Source organism: Cydia fagiglandana, chromosome 24 (assembly GCF_963556715.1).
Source record: "Cydia fagiglandana chromosome 24, ilCydFagi1.1, whole genome shotgun sequence".
NCBI lineage: Eukaryota > Metazoa > Arthropoda > Insecta > Lepidoptera > Tortricidae > Cydia > Cydia fagiglandana.
This window is the reverse complement of record NC_085955.1, coordinates 8,834,069-8,847,966: the sequence shown is the minus strand read 5'-3', so window position 1 is coordinate 8,847,966 and position 13,898 is coordinate 8,834,069. Positions and strand designations below refer to the sequence as shown.

The window sequence follows — 13,898 nt, the reverse complement described above, 5'->3', positions numbered from 1 at the left end:
TTACTTGTTTCACTCGGGGGCAAAGTTGTTTAACCGCTCGTGCTAATATTGATACCCGAGCAAGCGAAAGATTCCAAAATTGCACCAGGAGTGTAGCGAGTGTTGGGCGGAATCTTGAGCGTTGCGAGGGTTTCAAAGCACGAGGGTTAAACAAAATTTGCCCAAGACTGAAACACAAAATTTTTCACCACACCAGCCTGAAGCAAATATTAAATGTAAATTATCAAAAAAGAACAAACCAAATCAAATCCAAATTAATGTTATTAAATATTTATCATTCAAAATAATCATTTAAAAGTCAATTCAACCAGGAACACACAAGAAAAGAACTCAAAATTTGCATTTGATTACTTTACCTCACATGTGAATAAAATGCAACTTTGCTATCGGTTTTCGAACAATCAAGAGAGCCTTTACTAAAGGGTGAGTACTATTAAATTGTCGCAATTTGAATAAAATTTTATACAATAAAATAATATACAATAAAATTCAAAAATGTTTATTATTGGTAAGTTTATGATAAAATAGGCGAGCTAAAACCGTTTTATTGTTTGTCTAAAGCACGACGTGAGAATTCTCGGACTTTACTCTTGACCCGACTCATAGAATTTTGCACGGAATCATTTGTGATAAGTTTAGTACATTTAATCCACTTCCTTTTGAAATCGGGCAATGATGTGGCCGGTTGGCATGTTTTCCGCAATTTTGTTTTTATATTTGCCCAGTATTTTTCTATCGGCCGTAATTCTGGGCAATTTGGCGGATTTAATCCCTTTGGTACAACATCGACAGAATTCAAATTATACCAATCCATAGCTCTAGATGAATAATGGCAACTTGCCAAATCCGGCCAAAATAATGTCGAACAATTGTGCTTTTTAATAAGTGGCAACAACCTTTTCTTTAGGCATTCGGATATATAAATATCTGTGTTAATTGTGCCAGTGGTTACAAAAGGCGAACTTCTCATACCGCACTGGCATATCACTTGCCACACGAGGAACTTTTTGGCAAATTTCTCGACTGGAATCACTTTTTCTGATTCAGGCAGACCCGAGACGTTGCGGGAAGAAAAGTATTGATTGCCTGGTATTGAATTGAAATCAGCCTTTACATACGTTTCGTCATCAATGATTAAGCAACCTGCTGTATTTTGAACAAACAAGGCGTACAATAATCTAGAACGTCGAACTGCTCGATTATACTGATCAACCGTTCTTTTCGGAGCTTTTTGTTTTTTGTATGTAACAATACCGCAGTTTTTTTTTATTTTTTGTACATTGCTTTGGCTTGTTCCAACTTTTTTGGACACATCTCGGGACGAAATAGCCGGATTTTGATCAAACAGCTTACACACCTTTGATTCCAACTTTTTGTTCCGTTTTCTTGTCGGATGACCCTCTCGCTGCTTTCTTTCAGTAGTTTTACCTCGTTTTAGCTTTTTTATGGTCCTTTGCACTGTTCTCCGAGTTGTATTGCACGATTTTGCAAGTTCCAAAGTAGATATATAGGGATTCATAGTAAATTTTTGCAAAATTAAATCGCGCACGCTTTTTTCTTTTGACGACATCTTGAAAGACAAATACAAGTGAATGTTTTTTTTTAAGAATAAAAGATGCCAATACATTCTAATTTTGATATATATAATAAGTTTTACCAAAAAGGTTGAGAGTCTAGAAAAAAAAACGGAATATGTTAGCGACAATTTAATAGTACTCACCCTTTAGTTGGTGTGGTGAAAATATTATTGCCAATATTAATGAAGGAATGAAAACATTTATTTTCAGGCAACTATTGGCCCATAGATACCTTAAAACTAGCATACATATTATTACAAAACAACTAATGAAAACGAACAATTAATGAAAACGGGTTCGATTTTCGTAGAAAGTGACATTTCATATCAGCCTAGAGTTGGCTTAGTTGTACAAATAACTTGGAAGTTTTGTCATAAAATGTATGTTTACCCTTGAGTCCTGTTCTCCCAGTCATCGGCGTACAGGTTGGCCGTGGACACCACCACCCGCAGCGAACCGTCCTCGTAACATAAAATGTATGTTTACCCTTGAGTCCTGTTCTCCCAGTCATCGGCGTACAGGTTGGCCGTGGACACCACCACCCGCAGAGAACCGTCCTCGTAACATCAAATGTATGTTTACCCTTGAGTCCTGTTCTGTCAGTCATCGGCGTACAGGTTGGCAGTGGACACCACCACCCGCAGCGAACCGTCCTCGTAACATCAAATGTATGTTTACCCTTGAGTCCTGTTCTCCCAGTCATCGGCGTACAGGTTGGCCGTGGACACCACCACCCGCAGCGAACCGTCCTCGTAACATCAAATGTATGTTTACCTTTGAGTCCTGTTCTGTCAGTCATCGGCGTACAGGTTGGCAGTGGACACCACCACCCGCAGCGAACCGTCCTCGTAACATAAAATGTATGTTTACCCTTGAGTCCTGTTCTCCCAGTCATCGGCGTACAGGTTGGCCGTGGACACCACCACCCGCAGCGAACCGTCCTCGTAACATCAAATGTATGTTTACCTTTGAGTCCTGTTCTGTCAGTCATCGGCGTACAGGTTGGCAGTGGACACCACCACCCGCACCGAACCGTCCTCGTAACATAAAATGTATGTTTACCCTTGAGTCCTGTTCTCCCAGTCATCGGCGTACAGGTTGGCAGTGGACACCACCACCCGCAGCGAACCGTCCTCGTAACATCAAATGTATGTTTACCCTTGAGTCCTGTTCTCCCAGTCATCGGCGTACAGGTTGGCCGTGGACACCACCACCCGCAGCGAACCGTCCTCGTAACATCAAATGTATGTTTACCCTTGAGTCCTGTTCTGTCAGTCATCGGCGTACAGGTTGGCAGTGGACACCACCACCCGCACCGAACCGTCCTCGTAACATAAAATGTATGTTTACCCTTGAGTCCTGTTCTCCCAGTCATCGGCGTACAGGTTGGCCGTGGACACCACCACCCGCAGCGAACCGTCCTCGTAACATCAAATGTATGTTTACCCTTGAGTCCTGTTCTCCCAGTCATCGGCGTACAGGTTGGCCGTGGACACCACCACCCGCACCGAACCGTCCTCGTAACATCAAATGTATGTTTACCCTTGAGTCCTGTTCTCCCAGTCATCGGCGTACAGGTTGGCAGTGGACACCACCACCCGCACCGAACCGTCCTCGTAACATCAAATGTATGTTTACCCTTGAGTCCTGTTCTCCCAGTCATCGGCGTACAGGTTGGCAGTGGACACCACCACCCGCACCGAACCGTCCTCGTAACATCAAATGTATGTTTACCCTTGAGTCCTGTTCTCCCAGTCATCGGCGTACAGGTTGGCAGTGGACACCACCACCCGCAGCGAACCGTCCTCGTAACATAAAATCATCATTTTTCTGAAACAATACAAGCATTTTTATGAAGCACTGGTGCCCTAGCGGTGATAGTTAGCATGCGACTTGCAATCTGGTAGTCGCGGGTTCTAACCCCGGCTCGTACCAATGAGTTTTTCGGAACTTATGTACGATATATCATTTGATATTTACAAGTCGCTTTTCGGTGAAGGAAAACATCGTGAGGAACCCGGACAAATCCCAATAGGGCCTAGTTTCCCCTCTGGATTGGAAGGTCAGATGGCATCATGGCAGTCGCTTTCGTAAAAACTAGTGCCAACGTGAAATCATGGGATTAGTTGTCACGGACCCCAGGCTCTCATGAGCCGTGGCGAAATGCCGGGATAACGCGAGGAAGAAGAAGACAATAGTTATTTGTACAACAAGAGATCAAAGTTTGATATTTCTTCGAGTGCTTATTTTGAGTGCCGTAATTTAGAATCTTGAGCGTAGTAAGGGATTCAAAAGCGCACGAGATGTAAATAACTTTGATCTCGTGTAGTACACAAAATTTTTCACCCTAAGCAGTGAGAACATACCTAGAGGGGCAGAGATAATAGAACCCAAGTATATCGAACTTGTATTAGACCCCGCATGTTGAAATGACATTTGACTATAAAAGTCACTTGAATGACATTTTGTCTCACTCAGAGAGCAAAATGCGATTTTGCTCACTCATACTGTCTCACTAAGAGAGCAAAACTCAGTGAGCAAAATCGCATTTTGCTCACTGAGTGAGACAAAATGACTCAGTGAGCAAAATCGCATTTTGCTCACTGTTTTTAAGAAGCAAAGTACCCTTGTTTAGCTGCTGAGGTGAAAACATTTTTATGACATTTTTCGTTGATGACTATTACATACATACATATAATCACGCCTATTTCCCGTTCCCGGAGGGGTAGGCAGAGACCACGGATTTCCACTTGCTACGATCCTGACATACCTCTTTCGCTTCCTTCACTTTCATAACAATCCTCATACACTATTTTGTTTTTACCAAATTTAAGTATAGTATACCTAGGAGACCGAGCTTACTCGGAAAACGAGCTTTTTCCCAGAGATAAGACCTAGCTAGAATGTTTTTTCGGCCCCGAAAACCCCCCAAATAGCAAATTTCATCGAAATCGTTAGAGCCGTTTCCGAGATCCCCGAAATAACTCCAAACTATAACTCCAAATACGAAAAATATAATAAAATAAATATTTAAGTGGGGCTCCCATACAACAAACGAGATGTTTTTGCCGTTTTTGCGTAATGGTACGGAATCCCTTGTGCGCGAGTCCGACTCGCACTTGGCCGGTTCTTTTATTATTTAAGGCGTATCCAGACGGGGACAATTTTTTGCCAATCTGATTAAATTGGAGTGACCGATATTACCGATAAAATGGAGTGCGAACTGCGGACGCAAGAATACCAATTTGAGACGCCAGTATTTTCGTTTTCGGACATTTTTTCAACTTACAGGCCTCTAATATAAACATAAATCTAAAATTGGTGATTAAATTGGAGATTGACGCCAAATTCATTTCTGATCAAATCGATCGATTTGATCGCCCCGTCTGGATACCACTTTAATAGTACATTGTGCAACATGGGGCGTAAGTTGAATATTGCAAACGAGAGTAAGTTAAATCGCGACGGCTTGCCGGAGCGATATATAGAGTCGATTTTGCAATATTATTACGCCCCGAGTTACACACAATGTTTTTCATCACACTTGCGATACAAAAATTAAGTATAAAGACAAAAAACTGTTAATTATGGCACTAGAAACTTCATAACTCCCTAGGGAGAACACTTTTTATATAACTCCCGCTAAACCTGCGTGCGATTCCACATTTACTGAGCGAGTGTGATGAAAAGAGATGTAACTCACGTGTGGTGCTTGCCGAAAGGAGTCGCCATGGGCACTTGATACGCTTCCACTTGGGGTTTCTTCTTACTGATGTCCCTGAGGTCCGAGCATTCTTCTCCATACAAGATTGTTAATTTCTTTTCACTAAAAATATTCTTATTATTATTTATAGCCTTGCATATAGTAAATTCGATAGAGAATTAGTTTTAAGTTATTATTAGGGTCCCGTGCCTCAAAAGGAAAAAAACGGAACCCTTATAGGATCACTCGTGCATCTGTCTGTCTGTCCGTCTGTCACAGGCTATTTTCTCTGAAACTACGGGACCAATTAAGTTGAAATTTGGTACACATATGTAAATTAGTGACCCAAAGATGGGCATGTCTTTTTAGGGTTCCGTACCCAAAGGGTAAAACGGGACCCTATTACTAAGACTTCGCTGTCCGTCCGTCCGTCCGTCTGTCACCAGGCTGTGTCTCACGAACCGTGATAGCTAGACAGTTGAAATTTTCACAGATGATGTATTTCTGTTGCCGCTATAACAACAAATACTAAAAACAGAATAAAATAAAGATTTAAATGGGTCTCCCATACAACAAACGTGATTTTTGACCAAAGTTAAGCAACGTCGGGAGGGGTCAGTACTTGGATGGGTGACCGTTTATTTTTTGCTTTTTTTTTTTTTTTTTGCATTGTGGTACGGAACCCTTCGTGCGCGAGTCCGACTCGCACTTGCCCGGTTTTTTTTATAATTTTAAAATACATAGGATCAAAGTTATTTAAGAAAATAGCCAAAAAATGACCATCCCCCCCTCTTTATCTCCGAAACTACTGGGTCTACAATTTTGAAAAAAAAATCACAAAATAGTTCTTTACCTATAGATGACAGGAAGGACACCTATTAGAAATGTGCAGTCAAGTGTGAGTCGGACTTATGTACGGAACCCGAGTATGTAGTATGTACGGAGTCCGACTCGCACTTGGCCGGTTTTTGTTTTTTAAATAGTGTTTCATGGTAGCAAAAATAAGGAAATGAAAATGTATGAAAAGAAAACATGTAGGATCCTACCTCCGATATCGTATCAGACAGTGTGGAAACTCTCTTACGGAATGGTAGATACTTTTGAGGCGTCGTTTGATACACTACACTACCACAGAATAAATAATAGTACTGCCGTACAGAAAGGAAACTTCGTACAACACCGAAGTTTGACAGCGGTTCAGGGTCGAATCATGCTATCCCTTTCCAACATATGGCACTATCCCTTTCGGTTATTTAGGGTTGTCAAAATTCAAGTGGCCATGCACGCAAAAGGAAGTCAAGTGGTGCCAACCCTAAAAATCGCAGCAATGCTGAGCCGAGCGGAGCCGAGTTTGCCCGAAGTCAGGAGTTTCGCACCCCTACAGTGGCGTAGCTAGGGGGGGGGGGGGGGCGGGGGCGGTACGCCCCGGGTGTCACCCTTAAATGGGTGACACCCGACCGTGAACATCAGTAGTGCCACCTATAAAAATTCGTAAAATCATGTAAAATGAAAGCGTAGGAGTAAATCCAGAGCTATTTAACAAAAATTACAACTGTTCTTTTTAAATATATTTTACAATTTTGATTGAATTTTGGTGTGACACCCACAATTTCCGCACCGGGTGCCACCCATGCTGGCTACGCCACTGCCCTGACACTACTTTCGGTGCTGACCTTACCTGTAACCAGCGAAGTAGTATTGCGCCAGAAGCCACGCCGGCTCCACCATGAAATTGATTTGGAGGGAGCATTGCAACTCGCCCAAACTGTGGTCCAAGATCTCTGCCAAATACAATACAATGTAATACAATACAATACAATACACTACAATACAGTATTGCACTACTCTTATAGCACACCTCACATAATAGGGTATATCCATACTATACTAATATTATAAATGCGAAAGTGTGTCTGTCTGTCTGTTACCTCTTCACGCTTAAACCGCTGAGCAATTAACACATATTTTAGGTGGAAATGTGAAGTGTATGTTTTCCCGTTTACATATATATCGTATACCTCCTAGGCTAGGGCTCCTAGAATGAAATAAACAGCTTATTTTTCTTACTGTAAACTTACCTAGGAAAGTAATAGAGTAGGGCTGACTATGTGTCTCCTTAGTCTAGTAAAATATATGGTAAGGCGCGCTGTGTTTATCTATACTGTAAACTTAGGTGCTATTCATAAATTTAAGTCATTTCAAAAATATGGGTTCTGGACATCGGATGATGGCAGCATGACGTAAGAGGAAACGGGGTCATTCGAAGCATGATTTTTGGATGATTTTAGGGAGGGGGGGTCCAGATATTTTTAAAAATATATGACGTAATTAATGACGTGACTTACCTAGGAATGTAATAGAGTGGGGCTGACTAATTGACTATGCGTCTCCTTAGCCGAAGCTATGGCAGTGTAAAATATATTGTAAGGCGCGCTGTGTTTATCTATACTGTAAACTTAGGTGCTATTCATAAATTTAAATCATTTCAAATTAGGGGGGGGGGGTCTGGACATCGGATGATGGTAGCATGACTTAAGAGGAAACGGGGTCATTCGAAGCATGATTTTTGGATGATTTTAGGGAGGGCGGGGTCCAGATATTTTTAAAAATATATGACGTAATTAATGACGTGACTTACCTAGGAAAGTAATAGAGTAGGGCTGACTATGCGTCTCCTTAGCCGAAGCTATGGTGGTGTAAAAGATGTGGTAAGGCGCGCTGGCGGCGTGCTTGGCGGCCATGTTGCCAGCGGGTCGCACGACAGTAAGGTACTCGGTCGCGCGACGCGTCGGAGGCACTATGGGTCGGTAGTCATCTGTAGGAAAAATATATATATAATGTAGATTTGGGCGGGGCACATTGCCCGTAGAACCGATGGCCGTTGGGGCGGAAAGGTTCTCGAGTGGCGACCACGTACCGGAAGGCGCAGCGTGGGTAGACCCCCCACAAGGTGGACTGACGACCTGGTGAAGGTCGCGGGAGTCCGCTGGATGCGGGTGGCGCAAGACCGGTCATTGTGGCACTCTTTGGGGGAGGCCTATGTCCAGCAGTGGACGTCCTCTGGCTGATATGATGATGATGATGATGAGATTTTATACTACTTTTTAATTGAGTGCGGCAAAAATTATGGTGCTAAATTTTTATGTTTATTTTGTAGATTTCACTGAGAACAACCTTTTATGAAATAGCTCAAATATTACATTATATAAAATGCAAACAGTTACTTAAAGGACCCCGCAGCAAACATAGGGAAAAAGTGGTTTCAGTTAATTCTTGATTATTTCTGAAAGTATACTTCTGAGAGAGTTGTGCCCATACAAAAAAATAATCAGGAGCGCCAAATTAACACCATACTAACATTTCGTGAGATTTAACTGAAACCACTTTTTCCCTATATTTGCTGCGGGGTCCTTTGATCAACATTTTTCTCATAAAAAAAACATACCTTTAACTTTGACAGGATCCGTTGTGTTATTTTCTTTTTCATCTTTTCTACTGGTATCCTTTTCATCAGAGCTTGATGCTAAAGTGTCTTTATCAGCTGTTTTTGAGTCCTTAGCATCGTTTGAGGCTTTCGGTTGTGTTTCTCTAGATGCTGAACTCACTGGGAGTTTGTGGTCTGTAGTTGGTTTGATCGGCTGTTTTGTGGAGGGGGGGTCTGGAGTCTTTGGTCTTGCGGTACTAGTGCTGTAAAGGAAACCATGTCATAGGATAAATAATAGTACTAGGTACAGAATACTCACTCTAACAAAACGCGTCTGTTACGATCAGGACAGATATGGCCGCTATGGCGACAGCGCCACGCGCGGCTTATAGGTAGCCACCAAAATTGGTGTGGAACGGATGTAGTTTTAGCTACCTGTAGCAAAGCGACGAAATTGCGGAGTGAGCCACGCCTGGCCAGGTCATGTGGGGTAAGGGCCACCCCACACTAGCGTCTTTTGAGCGTCGGCGTTTAGTCGGCGTATGGAAAATGGCGTCGCTGCGCAGTTGCGCCAACGTTGCGTCGAACAGCAGCCATAGAGTTGACTAGACGCCTACGCTCTAAAGACGCTAGTCTGGAATAGCTTTAGTTGAAATTTGGTATAGAAATATAGTTCGTTTTTTTTAGCATTAGAAATAAGGTAAACAATCTTGATGTGTCTTTTAACTGAAAAACACTTTTTAATAATAAGTTACGGCTAATATGTAACAATTATGCATCTAATACGATCATTTATATTCTTCTTCTTTCATAAGTAATACTTTATGATTTTTAAAAAGCGTTTTTCAATTAAAAGACATGTCAAGATCGCTTACCTTCTAGCAAGTTCTTTCTAATGCTAAAAAAAACGAATGATAGTTTGAGTCCTGGGGAAGGACATGGATAGTGCAAAGGGGGGTGGAATTGAAAGAGTCAATGAATTGCCTAATAATTGAAGTAAGCAATGGGCGAATTGAATGATTGCTATTATCATTATCCAGGCGCTATACCTACTTTAGCTGCTGTCACTAATTCCACACAGACGAAGTCACGGTTAAAAACACATTGTGGTTGCCGCTTCCATATCGGCTTATACAGCCATGAAAAACGTTGTCGCCCTGCCTGACACTGTTTGTATAGTCTGCAATAGACTGAAAGGCCTATGATGATAGCACTCACCAAGAAGAGTGTGGCTCATACAGTTTCTTCTCAACAATGATCTCCAGCTGTTCTAATATAAGTTGCCGCTGCAGACTCAACTCCGGTGGGATTGTGTAGTCCCCTCCGTCACTTGCATCGAGGATTGCTTCTACTGTAAATTATATACTACTTAGTGCCACTTGCACCATTCCAACCAGGTTGGTTAGCCGGTTTAACCTGGAGTTACTGTGGTTACCAGTACAATTTCGCCCTGGGTAAACAGTTTAACCGCTTAATCCCGGGTTAGTGGGATGGTGCAAGTGGCCCTTAAAAATACATATTTGGAAAACATTAACAGTTTGTGTTCTACAACTATCGTCACAGAATAAATAATAGTACTACCGTACAGAAAGGAAACTTCCTACAAAACCGAAGTTTAACAGCGGTTCAGGGTCGAATCATGCTATCCCTTTTTAATACATGACACTATCCCTTTCGGCTATTTAGGGTTGTCAAAATTCAAGTGATTATCTTATCTGTGGTTGTGCACGCAAAAGGAAGTCAAGTGGTGCCAACCCTAAAAATTGCTCGGAGCAATGCTGAGCCGAGCGGAGCCGAGTATGGCCGAAGTCAGGAGATTCGCACCCCTGCTATCGTTATGAATTTCAATTTTCATAACAATGTATAAATAGGTCTCAGACTTACAATGCGGGTGACTGAACTCCCTCAGATGCGCTGGATTCCTCCTGTAGCACTTATCACCGTAACTGCACACCTTTTTCACTCTTTTGGCATTTTTATCACCTGAAAACAATATGTTGATATCATACAAGTAACAATGCAAGTTAATCGATGTAAGTAAAAATGTAACTAGAAAATTACCTTCCATATTATCCTTTCGCTTATTTGCAGCATTCATACTGTGTAAATATGAATATTTTTCATTAAATTTGCATTAAATTACAAACTTTCGTTATAACGTCGAAACCACATACAAGTTTAATTGTCACAATTGTCAGTGTCACCAGTGACATTGACATATTTGACAACAAGCTCACGGCGACGTTCATAATATAAGAACATTTGGACATTGTAGAAAACGATAAACAAACAGCAATTAGAATATTAAGCCCGCTCCACACTCGTGCGCGAATCGCGGCGCGAAGCCGCGAACGCGAGTCTGGAGTCGATTTCGCATATCAGCGAACTAGACTCCACACTCGCGTTCGCGGCTTCGCCCGCGATTCACGCGCATAGTCTGGAGGGCGCTTCATATATCCTACGCCGTAGTCCTGCGAGGCGGACTACAAGGTAGGAGTGTGAATGGGGGGCTTAACATAATGCGATTTGGAATACATTGCGGCAATCGTTTGGTCATGTCAAGAATATTATATCTATGGTAGGTAGGCTGTTTCCTCGATTGTGGTGGATTAAAATCGAAAACAAAAACGACATTCACGCTCGTTTTTAAAAACCGGTAAACAATACATTCATTGATCTGTCGCATCTCTAAATACGTCGATCTTGTCAATGATTTCATAGAGGGTTGCTAGTCTACATAACTCACCTCTAATTAATGGATTTACTTTTCATTATTTATATTAAAAATTATTTCATTTCTTACGATTTGATTGAGTCTCGTATCAGATAAATTTTAATAAATAAATAGTGTTTGTTTCTAATGTTTAACATTTTTTGTTTTACGCTGCACCAGAATAATAATTATCAAATAAAAGATTTATGGGGGGATTTTTGCATTCTGTGGGTGGTAATACCACCTGTGGCATTTGCAAAAGTGTTTTGAAAAACATAAAATATTTATTATTTACTCAAATAAAACCTACCTAATTATACGCACAAATACTAGTTAATTTTATAAGGTAAATATCCGTTTAACACACTTTAATCATTATTTTAAGTCTTAAAGTCATCTATAATCATACTACGCCGGCCTTCATAATTCAATCGGTTAAATTGTAGTTTTCATTACATTTGCCTCAAGAGTGATAATACGAACCTCGTAGTTGTATATGAAAGTAGGTAACCATCCCAGACGAAAATCAGGTGAATCCAAAATTCCATTAAGATTCCATTTTTTAGGGTTCCATAGGGAAATTTTCACAGATGTATTTCTGCTGCCGCTATAACAACAAATACATAAAAGTACGGAACCCTCGGTGGGCGAGTCCGACTCGCACTTGTTCGGTTTTTTAATGAAAATTTTAGCGTAGCAGAAACTACTTCATTCATAATAATAATCCATGTGAGAGTTATTATTATTCCTTCCTATGTGTGGTATTTTATCTGTCCATTGTCACAGAATAAATAATAGTACTAGGTACAGAAGACTCACTCTCTAACAAAACGCGTCTGTTACGACCAGCACAGATATGGCCGCTAGGTGGCGACAGCGCCACGCGTGGCTTATGGCAAATCCCAAAATTGGGGTCTACTACCTACCTACCTAGCTACCTGTAGCAAAGCGAAGAAATCGCGGAGTGAGTCACGCCTGCCAATGTGTATTGCGTCTCACATTTTGCTTTAATGAGAGAGTGAGATGCAATTAAATTGGACAGATGGAATACCACTCTATTATGTGACCAAAAAAGCATGAATAAAGTAATAACTTTTGTTTCCAGAAATGGATGACCCCTTCATTTCCTGCCCTTACGAGCCGAACCACCGGGTCCCTCGGTCCCGAATCCAAGCCCACATCGTAAAATGCCAAAAAAACTACCCGGAGCTTGCGATCTGCCCCTTCAATGCTACACACCGATATCCCGCAGCTCAAATAAAACATCATGTAGCCAACTGTCCCACGAAGCAGGCCATGTTTCCTGAGGACGTGCCTGCGAAGGCCGCCGGAGCCCTGACGAAGCCTAAGCCGATACTGCAGAGGGAGTATTTACCGGAGACTGACCCTAATCATGAGATTTGGGACAACTAAGGTTCCGTTTTATCGTGTGTTTATTGTATGGTATTAACCATTTCACCAAAAGCCTAAAAATTGTCCTAAATATTCCAACTCAAATGAGTATAAAAATATGTATTAAGTTACTATAGTCCATTTTTTAGCATTAGAAAGAACTTAAAATGTCTTAATTGAAAAACGCTTTTTAGGGTTCCGTACCCAAAGGGTAAAACGGGACCCTATTACTAAGACTTCGCTGTCCGTCCGTCTGTCACCAGGCTGTATCTCACGAACCGTAATAGCTATCCAGTTGAAATTTTCACAGATGATGTATTTCTGTTGCCGCTATAACAACAAATACTAAAAACAGAATAAAATAAAGATTTGAATGGGGCTCCCATACAACAAACGTGATTTTTGGTCAAAGTTAAGCAACGTCGGGAGTGGTCAGTACTTGGATGGGTGACCGTTTTTTTTTTGCTTTTTTTTTTTGCATTATGGCACGGAACCCTTCGTGCGCGAGTCCGACTCGCACTTGCCCGGTTTTTTAAAAATCAGTAACTTACTTATGAAAGCAGAAGAATACAAATGATGTATTACATTCATAATTGTTACATATTTGCCGTAACTTATTTTTAAAACGTGTTTTTCAATTAAAAGACACATCAAGATTGTTTACCTTATTTCTGATGCTAATAACGAACTATACTAGATGTGTCCATTAAATGAACTGATTCCATAAGTATCTAAGTTAAAGTGTTTAGTTATAAGTGATTTCTTTGTTTGTGACACTGTGATTAAGAATTACATGTTGTTTTAAGATTCAATTATAGTTTTTTTAAACTAGTATCATAGAAGAAACAGTGGTGGCCGAGTGGATATGAATTTGGCCGGGAATTTCAAGCCCGAGTTTGCGGGTTCAAACCGTGGCTAGTACCAATGTTTTCAATTTCAATTTATTTAACCATGTAGGTATACAGGATACACTTTTTAAATTATTGCACAGTTTTGCCCAATATTGCACAGTTTTTCCTTAAGACTAAATGCCTACTTAATTAATTAACTAATACAATTATCCCATACTTACTACGGTTTTTTAGAAAA

The 13,898-nt window shown here is 41.0% G+C and overlaps 1 protein-coding gene across 1 annotated transcript in view; it reads right to left on the bottom strand.

Moving 5' to 3' along the window:
- The window catches only part of LOC134676442 (probable tyrosyl-DNA phosphodiesterase), a 31,878-nt gene extending 21,004 nt beyond the window's left edge, over positions 1-10,874 (bottom strand). Inside the window, exons 1-8 of the mRNA XM_063534839.1 lie at positions 10,766-10,874; positions 10,589-10,687; positions 9,923-10,055; positions 8,726-8,967; positions 7,919-8,095; positions 6,959-7,061; positions 5,281-5,403; positions 3,312-3,407 (exon numbers count right to left, since the gene is read on the bottom strand). Coding sequence (XP_063390909.1) covers positions 3,312-3,407; positions 5,281-5,403; positions 6,959-7,061; positions 7,919-8,095; positions 8,726-8,967; positions 9,923-10,055; positions 10,589-10,687; positions 10,766-10,802 — 1,010 coding nt within the window. The 5' untranslated portion in view covers positions 10,803-10,874. The remainder of the gene's footprint in view (positions 1-3,311; positions 3,408-5,280; positions 5,404-6,958; positions 7,062-7,918; positions 8,096-8,725; positions 8,968-9,922; positions 10,056-10,588; positions 10,688-10,765) is intronic.
- Positions 10,875-13,898: the final 3,024 nt, after the last annotated feature.